The sequence below is a fragment of the Euleptes europaea genome, chromosome 10 (genome assembly GCF_029931775.1).
Source record: "Euleptes europaea isolate rEulEur1 chromosome 10, rEulEur1.hap1, whole genome shotgun sequence".
Classification (NCBI taxonomy): Eukaryota; Metazoa; Chordata; class Lepidosauria; order Squamata; family Sphaerodactylidae; genus Euleptes; species Euleptes europaea.
In genome coordinates, this window is record NC_079321.1 from 39475151 (window position 1) to 39500082 (window position 24932).

The window sequence follows — 24932 nt, forward strand, 5'->3', positions numbered from 1 at the left end:
AGGGGATGAGCACCTCAGGAGCATCACCATAAACTGTCTGCTAGTGTAACCCTTACTTGAGTTTGCATATTGAAAAAGGTAAACTTTTGATCAATTTGTTTATATCATGCAACTGTTAATGACATTCATCAATGCTTTATAGTTTTTGCAAAGAACAAATTAGCAGCGAACATCAAAAATCCTAAATATCTTTCTTTAAATAAAACTAAATGAAGTCTACAAATAATTGATGCTCATGGATATTATTTATGCTCAGTAGAAAATGGTGGTCACTTAGCAACCCACCATGCTATAATTAAGATGCATGTTATATTTTTAAAGCATAGAGAATACCAACAAATGTCATGAATTTGGAAACTAGGTGCATATTTTTAACAGGATCACAGATTCTGCTCTACTTTAACATTTCTTTTTCTTTGTTTCTCTCCAGTTAACTTCTCCTCTGTCTACCTCTGGTCATCTTTCCCATAAATCACCTGTTATCCATTCACTTTCTCCAACTAACCCAAAAGTTGAACCTGATCTGGCTCCTACTCTTCACAAAGCCTCTTCTGTACAAGAATCCCACAGCCAGTGGCAGTCTGCAAATGGATCCACCATGCATCAATCCTCTACTTATTTACAGTCTACTGCTTCTTACAGTGTCCCCTTTTCCATATTGAAAAGACCCCCTTTCCCATTTAACAGCCTTTCAGACAGTGTTCAGTCACCCTGTAATATCCAAGCTAACAATCTTCACAAAATGTCTGATTCCACCACGTCCCCTCCACCAAGCAAATATCTGTCTCTTGCTTCCCAGATTTCCAGTTCATCAGATACTCTTCAAAGCTCATCTCCTCACACCCTGTCTCCTCCTCCCCCCAAGAGATTTAATACATTGGCTTCAGTTCCAATCTATATCACAACACATTTATTATCTCCTAGTCCAAAACCTCTTTCTCCCTCCTTTCATGGTTCCTCCTCAACCATATGTAGCGAAAACAATCCCTGCAGCCAAAGACCTTCCAAGGGAAAGTCTGGAATTAGATCCCCTCTACCAACCAGGCTCTCTCTTTTGACTGCTATTCTAAAGTCAGGATCTTCACCAAAGAGACCCTTTTCTCCTGCATCTTGTCCTGCCACATTTTCTCCCAATTCCCTGGGCTCTTCAACACTCGCAATAGATCAGAAGTTTAAAACAACACCTCCAACTCCCAATAAATTGCCTTCAAATTATTCTGTGAGGTCTGATTCACCAGGCCAAGATGAATATCTCCTTTCAGTGTTTACTAATATACCCGATCACATGACCTTACCCTCAAAGTCCAGTCCTACTTTTAGAGCCAGATCTGTGTCCCCTAAAATTTTTCTTGATGCTGGAGAACTTTCTCCTGACAAATTACGTCCTTTGTCACCCACTATTTCCACCTACAGAAAAACAGTTGTCTCTCCCCTATTGCATCCAACCACACTAAATTCTTCTTTGCCTCCTCATGTCCCAAAAAACGCTCCTCAAATTACTTCAAAGGGGGCATATTCTCCTGCTCACAGATACCGGGGGCCTGAGAAGTCTAAGAAGGTTCATACATACTCTCCCACTTTTACCACCAAGTCTTATCCAGTATCTACCCCTGCTAACAACCAACGGGACATGTTTTCAACCCCTTCAGAAAAATACTCTCCTGTCTCTCCATACTTTTTGCAGCCTACTTGTAAATCAAAAGCATGTTTGCCACAAGTCTCTGCTAAGGATCTAAATGGTCATTTATCAGTCCCTTCACCACATTGGCCTTTTTCTCATAAAGGTTCTACCTCACCTACTTCTCCAGACTATAGTGTTAGCCCCCCTTCAGTACGGATTAATTCCTCCTCCATTCATGCAAGCTACAGAGCTTGCCCCTCATCTTCAAGACCTAGGACCCCATTAATGCAACCTAGATCTCCTACCAGGGTCCGTTCACCATGTTCACTGCTGTCAACATCCAGGGAATCAACTTCACCCGTGCCTTCTGACTCTAAGGCTCCCCAGGTACTCTATTTGCTTGTTTGTTAGCTTATGTTCTTTTATTTCTCCTTCCATCCATCAGTCCATAAAGTGTTGCATTTTTGGTTTCTTTTGCAAAGAAAGAAAGAAAAATACTCTGAAAAGGTGACTATAGCTGTTTGAAATGGGGGTTCTGCAGTGTATGTAGGAACTTTTCCTGTCCAGAATGGCTTTCCCATTTGTTTCAGTAGATGGAAATAAAAGATCTCTGCATGCATCCCTGTGCATGCTTCCATTTAACTTACTGGGGACCCTAATAGATGCATCTGAGTACCCATGGATCTTTGGATTGGACAATTATACTAGTTTTTTGCCATCATATGTGACTAACAGTGTGTGATATATTGTTTTTAAAGTTTTATTCAAGTCACTTAACATGAAAATCATGCCTTAGCTGCTGTGAAAATGCAAGGATTTAACTGTACTCAATCAGGCAAGTTGAGACTGTAGGGTTTTTTTTCTTCATTAAAAAAAGATTAGTATTATGACCTATGCTTGTTAGTTGGAAGAAAATATTAAGAGAGAGGCAACTTCTGTGTTTGGAATAAGTTATTTTTATTTTTGTGTTTGTGCCTGAGTTTTCTGAAGCTAGTTACAATCCCACATTTCAGACACATTGATCGGAGTATGTTTTAAGATTTGTTAAGAATGGGAGGGTTTGCAAGCCTTGTTAATGAATAACAATTACTGCTGCTGCGGACTGCTTTCTGGTTGGTTGCACAGAAATGGTTCTAATTAACTTCAATGTAAAATGCAGGACTTAGTGGTTGTAAATATTTACACAGTCAGTTTGCTTGCAAAACTTCCCTTTTCTTGTGCTATTGTTTGCTGCCTATTAAAGATTACTGATAATGTTTGCTGTTCATGCTGAATCTTTCCCATTGTTTAAGGAATGTGGAAGTGGGCATGACGGTATACAATTTGCAAATATTTAAATAGGTTCTGTAGAAAAAAAGGCAGGAGAGATTCTCACTTTCACAATGTACACTACATATGCTGTACTCAGTTCTTTCCCGTAGCCATATATGTATGTATGAAGCTTCCATATACTGAATCATACTTTTGGTCCATTGAGCTCAATAGTGTCTCCTTGCAGTTGTTGTCCAAGGTTTTTGAGTTCTTTCTCAACATCTACAACCTGATATCCATTGAATGGAGATGCCAGGATTGAACCAGAGACTTTGTGTTCCAAAAGCATGTGCTCTGTCACTGTGCCACAGCCTCTGTCCAGATCTACATCTTCCAGGTCACTTTAGTGCATGGATTAGATTCTAGAGATCTAGGAACTAAAAATCCAGTCCCTTGAAGGATGGTTCCAGTTGCCCACCTAGAAATAAAAGAAGGATGTGGAGGGAGTGGCAGCTCCACTCATGTGACTTGTTGGCACACCAGTTTCAAGATAACATGACAGAGTGTTCAATTACATTTTTAAAGTTACTTTTGTTTGTTCGTTGCTTACAGTATTAGTTAGTGAAAGGGTTTTATTCAACATGGAAGATTTGAGTGCTGTTGCATATATCCTGATGTTAAACTCAGCATTATCTTCTACAAACCTATAAAATCTATTGGGCTAATATAATTCTGACCTGGAGCTATCATCAGTTTCAGCATCAGATATTTTATGGACCATCTGAACATTTGATACCAATTTCTTCATTTTTTTCTTGTCAAGTCACAGCTGACTTATGGAACCTTGTAGGGTTTTCAAGGCAAGAGACATTTGGAGGTGGTTTTCCATTGCCCGCCACAGTCCTGGTATTCCTTGGAGGTTTCCCATCCAAATACTTGTCAAGGTTGCCAGGGAGGGGCTGTGGCTCAATGGTAGAGCCTCTGCTTGGCATGCAGAATGTCCCAGGTTCAGTCTCTGGCATCTCCAGTTAAAAGGGAGTAGGCAAGTAGGTGATGTCAAAGACCTCTGCCTGAGACCCTGGAGAGCCGCTGCCAGTCTGAGTAGACAATACTGACTTTGATGGACCAAGGGTCTGATTCAGTATAAGGTAGCTTTCCTGTGTTCATGGTTGAGGCTGAGAGTGTGTGACTGGCCCACTGTCACCCAGCAAGTTTCCATGGCACAGTGAGGATTTGAATGTGGGTAATTTCTCCATTTAGTCGATCTAATGTTTACATCACTAAGGATTGAACACATGTGAATACATGACACACAAAGCTGCCTTACACTGAATCAGACCATTGGTCCATCGAGGTCAGTATTATCTACTCAGGCTAGCAGTAACTGTCAAGTGTCTCGGGCAGAGGTCTTTCTCATCAATACCTTCCTGATCCTTTTCACTGGAGAAGCCAGGGATTGAACTTGGGACCTTCTCCATGCCAAGCTCAGCCACTGAGCCACAGCCCCTCCCTGTATCTACACCACATTATTCTGTCTGGAGTACAATGTAAATCTATGCACATGCATTATCAAAATGGTTTCTTGGAGGGAAATGATCATAAGACATTTCTTGATACCCCAGTTTAATAGATAAATGATATTCAACTTCAGAATCAAACTACACAATAAATGTGACTTTAATTGGGTTGGGGATCCCCCTCCAACTTGTAGTCACACACATGATAGGGCAACTCAGCTTCCAAAGCACTCTGTTGATTGATGCAGCGTGGGAGTATTCTCGCAGTCTCCATGTGTCCTCAGTCACATGTTCTCAGTATATGTGGAGCCCCACAGGGGGGCAAACAGGCCCCCATGCAGCTGTTTCCACTTGGGGGAAAAGGTGTGGGAGGTAAAGCTGAAGCTCCTCCTTTCCCTACACAGCACTCCCAAACTGCATTGAGCAACAGTGCACTTTGAAGGTGAGCTCCCCAGTCATACGTGTGACTGCAAATCTGGTTAGAGGACCCCTGACCCAACTCACATGACACATATCATGTAGTTCCAATTATGCAATTGTTCAGAGGGCAGTCCTCTGCCAGGTGGTTTAATCCAGTAATGTTGAATAGGTTTTAAATAGTACCAGACTGCAAGTTGTATATATAAATATAACACAGTCTGCTTTTGGAACCAACAACCCTGATCTACTATTTGTCCAAGCAAGGATAGCTATTAAGATAAACAGAATTGATGTGGCATATGAGTGTCAGGCATGCTGCTGCACTGTGACTCTCATGCGAACGACCTCCTTCCTTCAAGAAATATCCTAAGTAATTTCAAATCTGAATATTCTCATTTTAATGTACTTATTTAGAGTTTGAAAACTGCATTTGGTGGGAAAGTCTATTGTGTTTTGTTTTGTAATCTCTTTCTTTTACTTTGTTTATTGTGCTGCTGGGTTGTCAACATTGAAAATGTAAGAGTAGCTCTCCTGGATTAGTCCAGTGGTCCAGCATCCTGTTTCACAATGTGGCCAAGCAGTTGTTCATGGAAAGCCGACAAACAGAGCATGAAGTCCCCCCCCCAAAAAAAAAGTTGCTTTCCAACACCAGCATTCAGAGGGTTTCTGCCTCTGAACATGAGGAAGAATGGCCAAAACTGCTAGGGGTGGGGGGACGACAAATAAATGATTTCAAATGTGCACGTCTTCACTTGTCTTTTAAAACATTGACTCTTGCAACATGTGGAAATACGTCCTAATTACTGGAGCCTTTTGGATGAATAACTGAAATTTCAGCCCTCTGTCCCCCCCGGAAAGTTTTACGTAGGATGCTAATCAAGCATGCATGGTTGCTTTGTGCTATCATGAGACGCTGTGCGAGTGCAAAGTTGAATGGCTCAGCAAGAGTTGCATTTAAATCAGCCCTACTTCACTCACCAGCATGTCTCTTGCACACCATCATTTATCACCCATTTGATGGTATAATTGTACAGGGCTGCAAGCTTGAAATGAGCTCTGTGTGGACTGTAATATGCAAATAACAATATTTACATATATATGAAAAATATGACCGTATCTATATAGCTAATTTTGAACTTGACCCCAGAGTGAGGATAAAAAAATCCAAACAACTGGGTTGTGTACACAGAGAGGGGATTTTTCTCCAACCTTGGGACAGTCACTAGAATTGCAGAAAAATCCAGAAAAGCAGTGGCAGGTTGAGGAACGAAAGCGGCAGTCAGAGGAAGCTGCATTGCTAGGAGAGAGAGTGAAATGGTTACCAGTGTGTGTATGGGGGTGGGTGGGAGGTAGCAGCAGGAACTAGTCAGAAGGAGGACGAGGTAGTGGTGGCGAACCATCCACTCCTGATCAGCTGCACAGTGTGGAATGGGCAGAGAGCCATGGAGCAAAAAGCCTGTCCTGGGTGCTTTCTGCTCCAAGTCTTTTGCTGCCACTGCCTGTGGCTTTGTTTGGGGGGTGGTATCATGCCCCACCTCCAACAGCAGGCTGATAGCAGCGACAAGAGACTTGGAACAGAAAGTGTCCTTGACAGACTTTCTACCCAGCCAGCTAGCCAGCCAGCCAACCAGCCAATTGGAGATTTGGGCAGCAGGAAAGTTAGGGAAGGAGAAAGAGTTGACAGGGAGGAAGAGGCTGAGATGGTGATGGGAAGATGCTAGGGAGGGAGGGAGGGAGGGAAAGTGGGAAATAGGATGGGGAGACAAAATGGAGGCCAGAGTGGGGAGAATGAGATTTCCATCTCCTGCTTTGTAGGTCCTCAACTTGTTGTATTCTAAATGTATAACAACAACAACAATATATTCACCTGTCATGTAATTCCCTTATAATATTGATAACATTTACAGTGAGACTAATGGGGGTCTATTTTGCCGCATTAATTTCTCTCCTTTTGGGTTCTGATTTGCAGCCACACAAGATCAAGGCAAGCTACAAGGCGTTTGCAGCAATCCCAACAAACACATTGCTTCTGGACCAGAAGGTCTGTCTTCGTTCAAACATTTGCAAGTTTCACAGTTTATTCATGTTTACTTCATAATTAAGAAATGTCTGGTTTTTTAACAGAGATACTTCTAAAACTTTAGGCTTTCGGTTAAGTGATGTCTCAGACTTACAAAGATGAATTCCATGCACAAACCATGTTTGGGACAAATGTGTTTGGTTTTGTTGCCTGGGAGCTTATGTGGCATGTATCTTACCAAAAGCTGGAGGAACTTCATGATCATGGAGGCTTTCTGCAAATTAAGTGGCTCTTTCATTGGAGGAAGAACTACTTACAGCCCATTCCTGAGCCACGCCGGTGGCCCAACCCAAGGGCCTCTTCTGGTGCAAGAGCCCACAACGCCAGGGCCCGGAAGGCGCATGCCGGCGTTAGTGGCCCCAGTGCCGGCGTGCAGGTCCGGATGCCAGTCCCTTGCCGCCACCGTGGCAGTGCTGGGCCCAGTCGCCGCTGCAGCCTTTCGCTGGCATTCCAGCCGCCAGTCGGCCTCCTGAGCCATTTCGGCTTGGGAATGCCCCCTTTTTTTGCTGGGTGTATCTCCTGTGCAACCCTATGAGGGTTGCACAGTTTTTTTGCGCCGGGCAGTACAGAAACCTCCTTACAAGGCAATGCTGCTGGGTTGCCTCCTAAGCTCGGCATAGGCATTCCTCTCAGGAATGCTCTGTTAGTCTCATAAAGGAAGGCTTCAAGATTTGCTCAGTTTTGTGGTAGCATACCTGCCAATACATAGGTAGTAGGTTGTATTTGCCTTGGTAAGTCCAGGACTAGCTAGAGCCACCAAGGGCCCCATTGCAAAGATTCCCCCCTTGCACCACTCAGGCCCAGCCCAACATCATATGAAAATAAATCACACGGGCCTCTGGAATTTTTTCCTGCAAGTCCACTTCCCATCTCAGCAGCCCTGGCAGTATCAAACATTATGGTGTCCTGACATGCTAACATGACTGTGTTATTCAGGGCAATACTCTGCAGTACCCACGTGAAATGGTTAAGCCTTTGTTTATCTCCCCCCCCCCAAGGAATTTTCCAAGGGTGATTTTGCAGGCATGCCAAGGAATTAAGTTCAAATGACCTCGAAATTGCTGTGGCTGTAGAATCATTGTGTCCCACAATAGATTATCTCCATTCATTGAAATATGCCTCCCTGATCTGGTCACAAGTAATTATATTTTAATAGAGTAACCCCCAGCTGACCCATTTTAATGATGGGTGAGCCCATTATATATTGTTATGTAGTCTTCCAGATACTTTTGTTGCAGTACAACCTGGGTCTCTTTTGAAAAAGCGTGAAAGTATCCTACAACAAGCGAAGGAAGAATAAAAGTGAATGTATTGTACCCAGTGGAAATAGCAAATGTAGTGTTTATGCAAAAAGGAAGCTTTGTTAATTGTGATGATTTAAAATACCCATTCTTTCCAGTGCAGCCAGTACAACTGTACAAGGTGTTAGAATTATTCAGAAGAGACAGTGTGCTGTCTTGCTGTTTTGTGCTTTCTGTACACAGTCTGCTGCCTTGGATGGCTTTTGTCTAGCTGCATTGCTTATCAGGAGCAAATGATAGGGAACCGTTCTCAGTAGGGGACAGGAGATTGGTTGTGCAGGGCTCTTTGTTGTGTATTAATGGGCATAAACGTTGCTTTAATAGAACACAAATCCTCTGTGATGGTATTACAGGCTCAGAATGTGGTTCTATAACAAATACGGTTCTATAGCTCTATAACAATTAAGTTACACTGAATAGGGAATAGGTTTTTTTTTTTAAAAAAAAAAGTCAATGTTTTGGGCTTTTTAGGAGCTGAACTGAGATGCCAACGCTGTTTGCAATAAATGCTAATGTTTAAAGTTAAGTGCTTCCTTGACAAAACATTGAGGTTAAAACTTAAATAAATATAGAATGCTACACAAACTTGCTTTGACAGCTTCAACAACTCCTTGCTGTTTTGAATCTTCAGGAAGTGAGCCATTAATCTTGATATGGCAAAATAAAACGGAAGAAAAACATAAAAATCCACGACAACATCACACCTGAGTCTTGGTGGTAGAAAGTGCCATCAAGTGGTAGCTGATTTATAGTGACCCTGTAGGGTTTTGAAGGCAACAGACATTCAGAGGTGGTTTGCCATTGGCTGCCTCTGTGTAACAACCCTGGACTTCCTTGAAGGTCTTCCATCCAAATACTAATCAGGGCTGACCTGCTTAGCTTCTGAGGTCTGATGATACTGGGTTAGCCTGAGTCTTACAAAGGATAATATAGGGACCTTAGCAAGTGGAGCTTATTTGTCTTTCCAGCACTAAGCTAAGTAAAGCAGTCTGGAAAACTTGGCTAATACTAATAAAATTAATTTCAATTGAGATAAATGTAAAGTTCTGCATTTAGGTAGGAAAAATCAAACGTGTAATTATAGGATGGGAGAGATCTCTCTTGGCAGTAGTATGTATTAAAATAATCTAGGGGTCTTAGTAGACCATACACTGAACATGAATCAGCAGTGTGATGCAATAGCTAAAAAGACAAATGCAATTTGGGGCTGAATAAACAGATGTATAGTGTCCAGATCACATGAAGTGATGGTAGTGCTTTATTCTTCTCTGGTTAGACCTCACCTAGAGTATTGTGTTCAGTTTTGGGCACCACAATTTAAGAAGGCTGTAGACAAGCTGGAACATTTCCAGAGGAGGGCAACGAACATGGTGAGGGGTCTGGAGACCAAGTACTATGAGGAAAGGTTGAAGGAGCTCAATATGTTTAGCCTGGAGTAGAGACCACTGAGAGGTGATATGATAACCACCTTCAAGTACTTGAAGTGTTGTCATATAAAGGACGGTGCAGAGTTGTTTTCTGTTGCCCCAGAAGGTGGGACCAGAACCAACGGGTTGAAATTAAACCAAAAGAGTTTTTAGCTAAGCATTAGGAAGAACTTCCTGACAGTTAGAGCAGTTCCTCAGCGGAACAGGATTCCTTGGGAGGTGGTGGGCTCTCCTTCTTTGGAGGTTTTATTTATTTATTCATTTATTTATTATTCCTCCCTATCCCGACCAACAGAGGCTAAATGGTCATATAACAGCAATGCTGATTCTGTGAAATTAGGCAGATCATGAGAGGGAGGGCAAGAAGGGTTGCATCAGTGCTTGGCTCTCGTGGCCCTTTCTTACATGCCCAAGGTAATGCTGATCGACATTTTGGGATCAGGAAGCAATTTTCCTGCAAGCCAGATTGTCCAGGGATCCTGGAGGGCTTTTTGCCATCTTCTGGGCATGGAGCAGGGGTTATTGGGAGAGTGGGGGGAGGTAGTTGTGAATTTCCTGCATTGTTCAGCAGGTTGGACTTGATGATCCTGGAGTTCCCTTCCAACTCTATGATTCTATTATTCTATGCCGCAGCATCTCAGACAGGCTCTGCTGGATTCCTGAAGACTTTGTCCTCTTCTCTATGGTGCCTGACTGAAAACTATTGCCTATAAAGAAACTGCAAGCAGCCAGCATGTGGCAGGAACTAAAATTGTCAGTTTGAGTGCCAAGCCTTACAATTTGTTGACTGCTCAAGGCATAACTAATAAAAGACAATAATACTCCAATCTGATTGATTGCTTGCCCTTTCTAGGATTTTGGCTTTAAACACATAGCCAGTATTTAAAGCTGATAGTAAGGTGGGCTGTATTAACTCTAGAAATCAACAGGAATAATTCACTAGGTGGGTCAAACTACAGCACAGTGTGTGTGCCCCCTCTAGAGGACAGGAGGGGCACACTTCACTAGAAATTCCACATGACCAAGCCGTTCGGTTTCACTAAAAGATCTCTTGATTGGGGTCCCTGGTTGTGAAAATTAGTTAGCATACCACAAAGATCTGAGCATTCAGAGAATCATTTGGGAGAAGTCTGCATGCCATGAAATTCATGCTACAAGCTTCTGCTGTTTAATGAAACGAATAAAATGTGATCCTCTCATACCAGAAGCCATTTTTTTCTTTAAAATATGACAATCGGAAGAATTAGTCTAATGATGAGGGCTGGTTTTGTTGGTTGCTTGACTTTTATTTTGTGTCTCATGTATTGACCTCATGGAGAATAGTGATGATGGAAATAAATTCAAAAGTAAAATGGCAAACTGTATTAGTATTTTATTGTCATTTTAATTTTTTCTCAATCATGTCTTAATTTCAAAATAATTTGAATTAACCTCTAGGAACTTAATGAACCAGAAAGTGAAGAAAACACTTTGGACACACATTCAGAGGTGACTATTATTGTCTCTCCATCTTTAATAATATTTGTCTTTAACAAATCATTCTGTTCAGACTATCCCTACTAAATGCACTGATTTCTTTCTCACATCTCCATTTGTAATATTGTTTCTTTATTCAAAATAGTTGGTCACTAAATAAATGCTTGAGTTTTCACACAACTCGGGATTCTACAAGACATATGCTGTCCCAAACTGTCTGTGGGCAGGTTGGTATTTAAAAAGCACATTTTAAAAACTATTATATTGGAGCAAAGATGACAAAGAAACTGGGGGAAAGCATCATGCTAGCATTTCAGTCAAGATTGGCATGAGGGAGAACATCTGCATATGTGAACATGTAAAGCTCCCTTCTATAGGGTTGCCAATCACCAGGTACTAGCTGGAGATCTTCTATGACAACTGATCTCCAGCCGATAGAGATCAGTTCACCTGGAGAAAATGGCCACTTTGGCAATTGGACTCTATGGCATTGAAGTCCCTCCCCTCCCCAAACCCCACCCTCATCAGGCTCTGGCCCCAAAACCTCGCGCTGGTGGTGAAGAGGGACCTAGCAACCCTAGCCTTCTACCAAACCGAGACCATTGGTCTGTCTAGCTGAGTACTGGCCATTCTGACTGGCAACAGAAAGGTCATTCCCATCCTTCTGATATCCTTTGACACTGCAGAGGCCAGGGATTGAATACTGGGCCTTTCTACATACAACACAGACTATCCCTGAGCACTGGCCCCTCCCTTATTGGGAGGATTTGGCATGACAAACAGGCATCCTGCATGCAACCTTGAGAAAAATGGACTTAAAGGGATGAAAAAATGAAGCTACAGGGAATAAAGAAAGGAGCAAAGAATCAAGGAAGGATAAAAAAATCATTCCGACTTCTCAAGATCAGTGCAACTGATAACCCAGGGCAGGGGGTTATATCTGGTAACCTATCAAAATGGTACCCTTTGAACCTTTTTAAAGAGGTGTTAAAACCAAATGGGGAAAGGATCCAAAAGAGAGCGGGTAGTCAAGATACAACATTTATGTAACACAAATTAATCCCAGTAATTAAAGCAGCAGATCATGTGACAGAGTGATGCATGGTGCTAATGATGTCTTTGAAAACAACTTCTTAGATCTGTTCCCCTGCCCAGCTGAGACAACAGACCGAAGAGCTGTGTGCTGCAATTGATGAAGTCTTACAGGACCCACTGTCTACGGTACATCAATATCTAAGACCTCAGTTTACATCCTTCTTTTCCCCTTTTTAGTATCTGTACTTCAGTACCTATTATTTGCAACTCATTTTTTTCCAGCAACAACATGGTTCTTCCCCAAGTGCCTTGCAGAACCTATTGGTTTCAGATACAGGCAAAGTAAGTGAGTCATTTTTACCATATCTATCAGGGTGTACGTTGTATAACCAGGCATAGGGATCAATAGCTTTCGTGGATAGAAAAACTAGTATATGATTTTTGTTTATAAAGGTCCTCAAGTTAGTTGGTCAAAAAAAATTGAAACAGGCCCCTTTCTATCTCCTTGAAGCCAGAGTTACAAAAAAGCGGTATGAGGGAGGAAAGAGAAATAAAAGTGAAGGAAGGTCAGTTGGGAAGAGCCAGGCTGACTGTTCAGAGTGCTGCCATTTTCTTGTGATATTGGTTCTGGCGCATTAGAAACTCCATAGAAGAGAAGAAGAGCCACGTGGTGGCTGTATGGGGAAGCTACGATGAGGGCTTGCTTCCCATGAGGGAGGCAATGTGTGGTGTGATCTTTAGATGTTCTTAGTAGCCAGACGAAACAAAATCTATATTCCATCATCATCATTGTCGTTGTCGTCATCATCATCGTCATCCCTTTATTGGCATACAAACACAATTCAAAATCTATATTTCTGTCTATGGTTAGTATATTTCTCCTGATCATTGACGGGCCCCAATTGTCTTCTGAAACAGATATACTGGCTACATGCAGACATCACAAGCAAACCTCAATTTGTTCATCAGATGGATTAGCTTGAAATCCTTAGAGTCATGTTCCTACCTTCAACTCCAAAATGCTGCACAGAGGCTGAAAACTTACTGAGTGAGAACTGGGAAACTTATGGGAAGTTCAGTTTAGCCTTAGTTTGTTGTGATGTCTGTATTGTGGCACTTAAAAAAAGGTTGTGATTTGTTTCTTGCCTACAAACCAGAATTGTAAACCAGGATTGGTTAAGAATTATAGTTTGTTTAAGTGCCTGACTTGGATGTCACAGCAAATTGCAGTTAGACTGAAAGCTTCTTATTGTATAACCCTAAGACATTTTTCCTGGGAATAAGCCCCATTGAATAGACCTGAGTGGGATTCTGAGTAGCCCTGCTTAGGATGGCATTGTTAAACCACTAAGACCTCACTAGAGGTGTGCATTCAGGTATACCTGAGCTGAAATTATACCGGAAATTAGCTGTTTTGGGTCAGCTCAGGGATACCCAAAATGACCCAAAGCACTCCTGAAATTCGGGGAGTAATTTATATCTTGGAATTTCAGGTCTATTTTGGGGTTTCCAGGGGGTACCGGAGCAGGCAGGGAAAGAGAAGAAGCCAGCCAGGAAACAGCAGTTGGTTGGTGTCTCTCTTCCTTTTAAAATCTTCAGAGAGAAGCTAACCGCTAATGGTCAAGCAGACCTAGTCTCCACTTATGACCTTGCAAACATTAAAAGGGAAATGACAAAACTGGCCCCAGACTTACCATTAGAGTTGCCAACTTTTAGGTGGTGGCTGGAGATCTCCCGCTATTACAACTGATCTCCAGTTGATAGAGACCCTTTCCCCTGGGAAAAAATGGCTGCTTAGGCCTTTGGACTTTATGGCATTAATGTCCCTCCCCTCTCCAACCCTGCCCTCCTCAGGCTCCACCCCCCAAATCTCCAGGTAATTCCGAACCCAGAGCTGGCAACCCTACTTACCATGCTGTCTTTGTTCCTGCTGGAAGATTCTCCCCGCCACCAGCAGCAGACACAGCAGAACCCACCTCAACAGTTGGAAAATGGCCAGTGGATGGGGGACTCCTGGACTCCCATGAGGCTTGGCTGTCATGGTGGCCATTTCCTCCCCCTGTCACTGGAGGGCTTTTCATTTTTTTAATCAGCAATTGAATAGCATTATACCAATGTAACAGTAAAGCAATATGTATATCAGGTTATGAATTCCCTGCTTTCATTTAAATAAAGTACATCTCTAGCCACTTCTGTTGTGGTTATATAAAGGAAAAGGACTAAAGACTTACTTAAAAAAATGAAATCTGGGAATTCTGAGAACCTGGTACAATGGTGATGGATGAGGAAATGGACATTGTGGCAGTTAAGCCTTGGGGAGTCCAGAAGCATGCTTGCCATTTTCCAGTTGTAGGGTGGGCTCTACTGCCTCTGATGATGGAGGCAGAGAGAAACTTTCAGCAGGGTCAAACCTGGAATAGTAAGTCTGGGACTAGCTTCCTCTCTTCTGCCTTCCTTACTTCTGCTCCCTCGAGGTGGGGGGAGAGAAAGGACAAAAATAATTGTTCCAAATTTTCGGGACTTGAAAAAATGCCTCCCCCCCATCTCAAAGCAATAACAACATTCTTGAAAAACCAGGATAACAAAAAATTATGTCCTATTTGAAATCTGGACCCAAAATTAATACAAAACCTTTAGATACAAATCCTAGGCTTCAACCTTGATGTGGCATGTGAGTGGAGGAAGAAGTGTGGGAGGGAGCTCAAAGTTTCAGACTTTTTTCATATCAAAAACAAATTGTAATTTATTTGTGACATCTGAACACTATGGCTTAATAAGACATCTTTTGAACACATTTTAAAATGTTGATTAAACAAATATGCACATTACCTATGTTGCTCAATAAATAATGAAAGAACAGTAATGCCCTGAATGTTTTAATGTAGCAAAAATATCAGTAGAATGGTAAAACATACCTGAATCTTGTTGCCACTGTGTTATTCTTAGACATCTACAGCTTTACAGAGACCAGCTGGACGAGAAACAAGATTTGTAAGTATTATCATTGTTTTAGCTTAATCTATTTTCTGTGCTAGGGCTTAATCATGTGACACAAGAATAGAATAAAGAGTTTCTGAGCAGGTGCAGACTGTATTTCCATCATCATTGAGTGACAGGAGAGAGTCCTAACATATGAGAGATTAGGGGAAAGAGCTTTACCATACTGGCATTTCCCGACAGATTTGAACACCCTTGCCTCATTCTTTTAGAAATTAAGCACGGATCATGCCAACTTTAGTTTTTTTGGCAAGAAAAATGTCCTATATAGAAATAACATTACCTATTGTAATGGCAACAGCACTTATATCTACCAAACAAGATGACAGGATAACATCTCTAGGGAGTGAAGATAAATGGCTGGAGGGAATTAGTAATGGAAATATTAAACCTTATCACTCAGCTCTGCACCGATGAGAATTCCTGTCATAGTCCTTCAGAAAAAAGATGTCTGTAGCTGGCATCTTCAAACGTAGGTAGGTTTTTTGTTTTTGTTTTACTAGATATATACAAATGTATGTGTGAAAACTGGTCCACAGAGAGAACGTGGCAAATTATGGTTCTCCACTTTACGCCAAAACTATTCCTCAAAACCTCACATTATAAATAGGGCCAATGACCCCTTTAACTTAACAGGAAAATTCCCAGGGTCTAATACCCTGGATGGCCCCAGATGGTTATTAGTAAGCTGAGCCGAGTAGCCCCTGCAGTGCTGGCCGGGCCACAGTGACAGCATAGGTTGCTCGCTCCAGTGCTCTTTCAACATCCCAGTTCATTCCTGATTATAAATCAGAGAGGGAATTCTATGACCTTGGGAATAATTCTTCCACCACCAAGGTCATAGAATTCCCTCTCTGGAGCCTTGCCTCCTGTTTTGCCCCATAGCGATAGCGGTGAAGATTTCCAAAGGAATAGAATAGTATGGCTAGGAAAGATGGGAAAAGACCAGATTGGTTGTGTTACTTTGGGTATGTGTGGTGACTTTGGGTAATGTTATAAGCATCTGTTCTGAACGTGTCAGCAATGTCCAGGCACATGATAAAACTTGCAGATAATAATGGGAGGAAAAGGATTTGAAGGAATATGTGATTTTCTTGGATAATTGGGTATATCTGGTTATATTTTGTCAACAGGATTTGGACAGTCAAGACCATATGTCAGTAAAGAGAGATTGAAAATCCCCAGAAGATACAGTTATCCCACTATTAATTTCTTCTGCCATGTTACAGTTTTATTTATTTATTACCTTTATATCCTGCCGTTCTTCCATCATTGATTCTCCAGAGGGTCCCCTATTCGGGCACTAATGAGACCCAGCCAGGCTGCTGTATCTTAAGTCTCTAAGACATACCCTGGGGCCACAGCTATTTTTTGTTTACACCATGTTGGCAAGGTGCAGAAGCATGGGAATTAGTGCAACCACCTATGGGTTGTGCATACGCATTTGGTGGAGGGAGAGAGAAGCAACATATGCCTTTTATGCACGGGCATTTCCCTGTGGTCACCCCCACTGACTGCTTCGGGGCTTCCTTTTGATTATGCATGTCTTTTCCAACCATCAGAGGTCGTCTTGCTCTCCCTGCACATTTTGCCTGTATTTTCCAGATTCTGCCTAAAACAGCATCCGGAAAACACGGGCAAAATGTGCAGGAAGAGCGAGGTGACCTCTGACTGGTGGAAAAGGCATGCATAACCAAAAGGAGCAGTCGTGGGGTTGACCACGGGGAAGTGTCCCTGCATTTAAGGTCACACATTCTATGGGTAACTATTTATTTCAAGATCAGAACATTTAAGGCAGTTAATGTTGTTGTTTGGTTAATAAAAGCTTAAACCCAGCTAATGCTCTTCTTTAGTTAATAAAAGCAAAAACATGAATGTGGCTCATCCCCCCACCCACCCCTTGTCCATTTGTTTGGCCACAAAGTTGTTGCCTTGACCTTTCTGGTGGCTTATTTCAAACAGTATTTGCTAAAAATATTGTCGAAGGCTTTCACGGTCAGAGTTCATTGGTTCTTGTAGGTTATCCGGGCTGTGTAACCGTGGTCTTGGAATTTTCTTTCCTGACGTTTCGCCAGCAACTGTGGCAGGCATCTTCAGAGTAGTAACACTGAAGGACAGTGTCTCTCAGTGTCAAGGGTGTAGGAAGAGTAATATATAGTCAGAAAGGGTTGGGTTTGAGCTGAGTATTGTCCTGCAAAAGTATTGTCCTGTAAGTATCAAGATAATGTGCTAATGAGGGTATGGTATGTTAATATGGAACCATTGTATCCTGAAGTGATCTGTTAATGTGTGTAATCCAAAGCTAATCTGTATGGCTATTGTTGAATGTTGTCTTTGTTAGTCTGGAGGTTTTTCAGGGCAGGAAGCCAAGCCTTATTCATTCTTAAACTCTCCTCTTTTCTGTTAAAGTTGTGCTGATGTTTATGAATTTCAATGGCTTCTCTGTGCAAGCTGACAAAATAGTTGGTAGAATTGTCCAGTCTTTCAGTGTCTTGGAATAAGACCCTGTGTCCTGTTTGTGTCAGTCCATGTTCAGCCACTGCTGATTTCTCAGGTTGGCCAAGTCTGCAGTATCTTTCATGTTCTTTTATCCTTGTTTGTATGCTGCGTTTTGTGGTCCCGATGTAAACTTCTCCACAGCTGCAAGGTATACGATATACTCCTGCAGAGGTGAGAGGGTCTCTTTTGTCTTTTGCTGATCGTAGCATTTGTTGTATTTTCTTGGTGGGTTTAAACACTGTTTGTAGGTTATGTTTTTTCAAAAGTTTCTCCATCCTATCAGTGACTCCTTTAATAAATGGCAAGAATACCTTTCCTATGGGAGACTGTTTTTCCTGAGTTTTCTGATTTTTGTTTGGTTTAATGGCCCTTCTGATTTCATTCTTGGAGTAGCCGTTTGCTAGCAGTGCGTGATTTAGATGATTAGTTTCTTCCTTGAGAAACTGTGGTTCATAGATCCGTCTTGCACGGTCCATTAATGTTTTGATTATTCCTCTTTTCTGTCGGGGGTGGTGGTTGGAGTTTTTGTGTAAGTAGCGATCTGTGTGAGTTGGTTTCCGGTAGACCTTGTGACCTAACTGAAGGTTTGTTTTATGGATGACAAGGGTATCAAGAAATGGGAGTTTACCCTCAATTTCCTTTTCCATGGTAAACTGAATGTTTGGATGGATATTATTAAGATGGTTTAGAAAGTCCATTAATTTTTCTTCACCATGGCTCCAAATAGTAAATGTATCATCTACGAACCTGAACCAGACTGTAGGTTTGTAAGGTGCTGATTCTAATGCTGTCTTTTCAAAATATTCCATGTAAAAGTTTGCTATTACTGGACTGAGTGGACTTCCCATAGCTACTCCATCAATCTGTTCATAAAATTCTTGATCCCATAGGAAATAACTTGTTGTCAAACAATGGTGAAATAAGGCTGTTATATCTTCTGGAAAAATCTGGTTAATCAATGAGATTGTGTCTTTTACTGGAACCTTGGTAAAGAGGGATACAACATCAAAACTGATTAATATATCCTGTGGATTGAGTCTCAACGGACTGATTTTGTCGATGAAGTGAGTTGAATCTTTGATGTAAGAAGTGGTTTTTCCAATGTGGTCCTGTAGGAGGGTGGTCAAATATTTAGCTAATTCATATGTTGGGGAACCAATGGCACTCACGATGGGTCGGAGTGGAACGGAATCCTTATGAATTTTAGGTAGTCCATATAATCGTGGTGGTTGTGCTTCTGTCTTGCATAGTTTTCTGTGTGTGTCCGGATGAAGAGTGGAATTCTTGTTCAGTATGCTAGTTTTCCTGGTAATTTTGCAAGTTGGATCTCGTTTTAGTTTTTTGTATGTGGCAGGGTCCAGAAGTTCCTCAATCTTCTTTTTGTATTCTTCTGTTTTCATGATCACTGTGGCATTGCCTTTGTCAGCTGGTAGAATAATGATTTCTGGATCTGCATTGAGGGTCTTGATGGCGTTTCTCTCCTTGCGTGTTATATTGCTAGCAGGGGGCTTTGCTTTTCGTAGAATTCTTGCTGTCTCTCCTCTTATTTCCTCAGCATCTTCTTCAGGTAGATTACGAATGGCAGATTCTACATTTGCAATGATGTCTTCCACTGGAATTTGGGTGGGAGTGACTGCAAAGTTTCCTCCCTTAGCTAAGATGGAAGTTTCTTCAGGTGAGAGTTGTCGGTCTGTCATATTGAAGATAATCCGTTTGTTGTCAAGTTTTGGACTGGTCTGTCTTCTTTCCTGTAATTTGTTAAACTTTTGCTTCTGTCTGGAAGTATGGCTGGTTAACCCCTGTTCCATTTTTCTGTAGGTGAGATTATCAATCTTGTCCCAATCATGGCTTCTCATTTTGTGGCTAGTATTGATATGTAAGGAAAACAACTCCTTGTCTGTGGCAGCAAATTCTCTGCGGGTAGTGTGAATTCTCTCTCGTAAGAGAGCCCGTTCTAGATGGTCATAAATGTGGTTAGCTTGTGAAGTTTTAAAGATTCTTTTACTTATGAGAAAAGATGGAATGGTTCCAGTGTCTGTGCATCGCAGTAGAAAAGTTAAAGAACAAAGTAGATGTGCTTTCTTGTTCCGAAGTGTTTCCAATCTCCGGGTCTGTTGAAATATTTCCTCCTCGTAGAGGCGTTCAAAATATTGTCGAAGGCTTTCACGGTCAGAGTTCATTGGTTCTTGCAGGTTATCCGGGCCGTGTAACCGTGGCATACAAACAAGGATAAAAGAACATGAAAGATACTGCAGACTTGGCCAACCTGAGAAATCAGCAGTGGCTGAACATGGACTGACACAAACAGGACACAGGGTCTTATTCCAAGACACTGAAAGACTGGACAATTCTACCAACTATTTTGTCAGCTTGCACAGAGAAGCCATTGAAATTCATAAACATCAGCACAACTTTAACAGAAAAGAGGAGAGTTTAAGAATGAATAAGGCTTGGCTTCCTGCCCTGAAAAACCTCCAGACTAACAAAGACAACATTCAACAATAGCCATACAGATTAGTTTTGGATTACACACATTAACAGATCACTTCAGGATACAATGGTTCCATATTAACATACCATACCCTCATTAGCACATTATCTTGATACTTACAGGACAATACTTTTGCAGGACAATACTCAGCTCAAACCCAACCCTTTCTGACTATATATTACTCTTCCTACACCCTTGACACTGAGAGACACTGTCCTTCAGTGTTACTACTCTGAAGATGCCTGCCACAGTTGCTGGCGAAACGTCAGGAAAGAAAATTCCAAGACCACAGTTACACAGCCCGGATAACCTACAAGAACCAGTATTTGCTCAAGTAGAAAGCAATAAAAGTCTGCAGTTTATTTTATGTATTTTTTTTCTAATTTATAGCCCACCCTCATTCCCAGCCGAGACTGGGCTCAGGGCGGGTAACAGCCTTTTAATACATAAAATAAACATGTATTTTGAATAAATAACATTTTAAATAACTAAATAATTTTTAATAAATAAAATAAAATTTTAATAAATAAAATCTGTAGTGCTAGTCAGTGGCACTAGGAAGCTAGTTGAGGGATCTGATGATCTGTGCTATACAGGCCCATAATTATTTGAAGCGATAATGGAAGTGATCATTCTCTCTACTCTTCTGCAATGGTCAAACTATAAAACAATATTTAGGACAGGGTTGCAGTGGGCACAAGCAGTGCTTCTTTGAATGATCAGTTTCTGTAGCCCAACTAACACGGAGTTGTCATGTGTTGCACATCCTAATGAAATTCTGTCTCAGTGCCCAAGATCTTCTAGGAGCCAATATGCTTTCTCTAGGTAATCTTGAACACATGAAGCTGCCTTCTACTGAATCAGAGCCTTGGTCCATCAAAGTCAATATTGTCTACTCAGACCAGCAGCGGCTCTCAAGGGTATCAGGTAGAGGTCTTTCACATCACCTACTTACCTAGTCCCTTTAAAGATGCCGGGAATTGAACCTGGGACCTTCTGCATGCCAAGCAGATGCTCTACCACTGAGCTACGGCCCTTGCTCCTGTTGAAGCACCTCTTTGTTTTCTTAAAAGCCTTAGCTCTATATTACCATTGCACCTCACTGCCCACTCTCTTTTGCCTCTGTTTCACTGAACGATAAACTGAGAGGTGTTACATGTGGCAATCCTTTTGCCATGTTTCCCACAGCAAATATAAATTAAAGGCAGACTTGCACACATGGGCAAGCGATCCCCAAGTGGCTCCCTCTATGTATCTGCTGAGTGTTTTTAAGTGATATTTGTCACTGCTTATGGAAGGAAACACTAGAGCAGTTCAAAGAAAAACAAGGCACACATGACTGAAACTTGACATGAAAAAGCTTTGAAAAGAATGCTTCTTGGTAGGCTTGGGCAACTGAGAAGGTATATGTTAGTGTAGTTTATTTCCTTCTTCCCCCCTTTTCCAAGCTAGAGATAAAGTAGAGTGCAAAGTGCAAAACAAAACCTTAATCACCTTAAAAACCACCTATATAGGTTGTATCTGAGCTAAAAGCAGGAAAAATTGCTTCCCCCAGTCATTTTCTAGCTCAAACTCATCCTCCCCAAGCTGCTTTTTCATTTGCTGGTAAAAGGTCTGGCTGGAACAACTGTCTTTGAAGTGCTATCTTAGCACTTCTAACCCAGAGCTAAGTGCTCTCTCCTCCCCTTTAAAGTACTCAGCTAGGTTGCCATCTCCTGTCCTGGAGACGAACCTCAAAAAAACGAGAGTGACCGGATGGGGGTTTCTATTTGGTTGCTTAATGTAATCAGTGTGTTATTGGACAGAACTATGATTTTTGTGGGGTCCTCAGCACAGAAATGAGGGGCTCCAGATGGGGTGTGTTGCCCCTACAGGACTTCTCTCAAGTTAATCACACACACACACCTCGGATGCAAACACAGAGCAAACAACAATTAGACTTTCCATTGAAACTCCCCAATCCTCCATACTTTTCCAGTTTTAGGATTCTCAAGGTGAGGATGCTTAATCCCACCTCCCCTTATTTCCCCTGGAGTTCTCTCCAGGAGGTTGGCAAGGCGAGGATGCTGTTCCCACCCATCCTTTCTTTTTCCTCAAGTTCTCTCATAACTTTGCAATGGTACACCGATAACCAAAGAATGTTCTCATATCAGGTACCTCTCCAAACTCAGCAAGGGGGTCTTCATGAAGTATAGTTTGCAATGTACACAACTGCCACCATTGCTCCATTACAGCATCCTGGGAAAAATACACCTTCTTTGTAGCATAAAGTCAATACTATGGAATAACATTATAGTTACGTGTTTTTTAAAAAAAAATATGGTAAAACATTTTTGTTATCTTTCAGGTAAATGGCAGGGTGGGGGAGGTGTGGGAAGACTGGCCTCTGTGACATATGGGAGGTAAGGGAGGAGGGTCAGAGGGAGGGATGGGAAGGTTTGTGTGACGTTTGTTTGTTAGTCCTAGAAGGAAGAGGGGCGAAAAGCTGCAAAGGGAAAAATCCCCACTAGCAATGCAGCGAATGGATCTCGCAGAAACGTTAACTTTGAGGGAAAACAGCAGCCAGAAAAAGCAGGAGGAAAGAATAGATTCCCCAAAGCTGCACTCAACTGAAATAGCTAGTGGGGAAAGGCCTGAGGCTTGATATTCTGCGTTACTGAAGGGGGGGGACCTCTGATGGACATGCATGAATTAAGTTTGCCATTCACCAGTGCAAATGTGGAAATTAAATATGAACCAGTTCTGTGACCAGGACTCTCGTGTATATTCTGACCTTCTAGAATTATAGCAAGCTCAGAATTTGGAGTTAGCTGTAACATTCTCTGCAATAGAATGATTAACAGTTAATAACTCACATAGATTTTTCCCCCTGCATTACAAGGGTAAACAAGGGGAAAGTAAATATTTTATCCTTTGTGCTTTTTCGGTGGATGCAATTTTTTTCTTATATGAGGCTGTCAAAAATAGTAATAACAGAAAGAAGTAACAAATGCGCCCCAACTCAACTCCCATATTAATAGGGATGAATTAAAGTAATGGATTATTCTACTTGACCTTATTTTGTTTCAGGCTAACCTCAACTTACGGATGCCTACAGAGAATGAAAGTAAAAAGGTATGCTTTCTGTCTGCATTACAATTATTTTTTTCTAAAAGGGTTATGATGTCTAAAGCAGTGGCTGAATGATTTAATTCTGAAAATATTAGCTGTCTCAGGCTCCAAGCAGTTTAGATAAAAATGCAGTGAAAATCTACAACAGTAGTTAAATCAACAAACAACAAAAACAACACTATCAGCCTGTTATTGGAAGTAATGGACTATTTGCTTCCCAAAAGGAATCCTATAAAAATGCTGTTTAGAACAAACAGCCCTTTACAAGAAGTTTCCATCTATTGCTCAAGCTGAAATTAAGCCATTGAGTCTATATTCCAACTGAAGTGCCCACAGCAGACCCTGTTAGAGAGTCTAAACCCGGGATCCCCAACATTTTTGAGCCGTAGGGTTGCCAATCTCCAGGTACTCACTGGAGATCTCCTGCTATTACAACTGATCTCCAACCAATAAGAGATCAGTTCACCTGGAGAAAATGGCAGCTTTGGTAACTGGACTCTATGGCATTGACGTCCCTCCCCTCTCCAAAGCCCACCCTCCTCAGGCTTCACCCCCAAAACGTCCTGCTGGAGGCAAAGAGGGACCTGGCAACCCTATTGAGCCGGCGGGCTCCTTTGGAATTCTGACATAGGGCGAAAACGCACGGTCGCTTTAGCCTCCTTTATTCCCTGTTTCAGCCAGGATTGAATGTACATTCGGCGAAACGCATGCGTTCGATCCTGGCTGAATCCTGGCTGAAACGGAATAAAGGAGGCTAAAGCGACCGTGCATTTTCGCCCACAGGGTGGGGAGTGCAACCACAAAATGGCTGCTGCTGGAGCCAAGCATAAAACGTCAGAAACGTAGGTTATGCATAATTCTCACAGTAACTCTTCCACATTTCAGGCCAATGCTCTGTTTAACAGGATGCCTTTTAAAATGAACATATGGTTTAATATTTTCTTGTGTACACACAGCTTAACTTAAGTCACACAGTGAAGATCTTTGAGCTGCGGTGGCACCTTCTCCTGAAGCAACGTTGAAAATCGCTGTAAGGCCAATCAGATCTCCAATGGCCAATTAGAAGCCCCGCTGGCCAAAACTTCACACAAATGTTTGCCTTGCAGATTCTGTGAAAGGGACTGAATGCTTGGTGACAAATAATGCACAAGCAATGCATTGTTTAAGTCGTTTGGAATATGTGGAAGTAATTTGTTTCATAGAACTTAGTTGCTCACTGTGATGTTCCTTGTTTGCAGGCTGCCACATGGGCCGGGCAGTTGAATCCTGAAGGGGGGGGGGATAGGTCTTTGTAGCCAGTCTGACCTCTGCACTGGCATTAGTGCCACTTGCACCGGCTGAATTGGCACTAAAACCGGCGCAGGGCTACTTGTGCCGGCGCTTGGGAGCCACACAGCAGTGTTTCCCCAGTGCAAGGAGTTGCACCAGTACCAAAGGGGGGATGTTCCCGGGGGAGGACTGATTTTAGTCCCTGAGGCCTTTCACCCCAGGAATGCGCCCATTTGCTGGCAAAAAGGGAGACGTCGCCCCATGAAACTCAATGGAACAGTTCCACAGGATTTTCTGAAAATTACATTTTTGGCTTGCTATACCGAGGCAGCAAGCTGCTCAGGAGGTGGCCTGGCTGAGCCGTCCCCGAGCATGCCTCTGCAACCCCCTCCCATAGGATTGTGCTGTTAAGGTTGCATAATAATCCTTGTTGTAAA

At 42.1% G+C, this 24932-nt stretch overlaps 1 protein-coding gene across 1 annotated transcript in view; it reads left to right on the top strand.

The window, feature by feature from the left end:
- MLIP (muscular LMNA interacting protein) overlaps nucleotides 1-24932 on the top strand; it is a 96775-nt gene that overhangs the window by 44888 nt on the left and 26955 nt on the right. The window contains exons 5-11 of the mRNA XM_056856166.1: nucleotides 431-2008; nucleotides 6779-6850; nucleotides 11055-11105; nucleotides 12231-12314; nucleotides 12411-12470; nucleotides 15075-15119; nucleotides 23185-23229. Of these exons, the coding sequence (XP_056712144.1) occupies nucleotides 431-2008; nucleotides 6779-6850; nucleotides 11055-11105; nucleotides 12231-12314; nucleotides 12411-12470; nucleotides 15075-15119; nucleotides 23185-23229 (1935 nt within the window). The remainder of the gene's footprint in view (nucleotides 1-430; nucleotides 2009-6778; nucleotides 6851-11054; nucleotides 11106-12230; nucleotides 12315-12410; nucleotides 12471-15074; nucleotides 15120-23184; nucleotides 23230-24932) is intronic.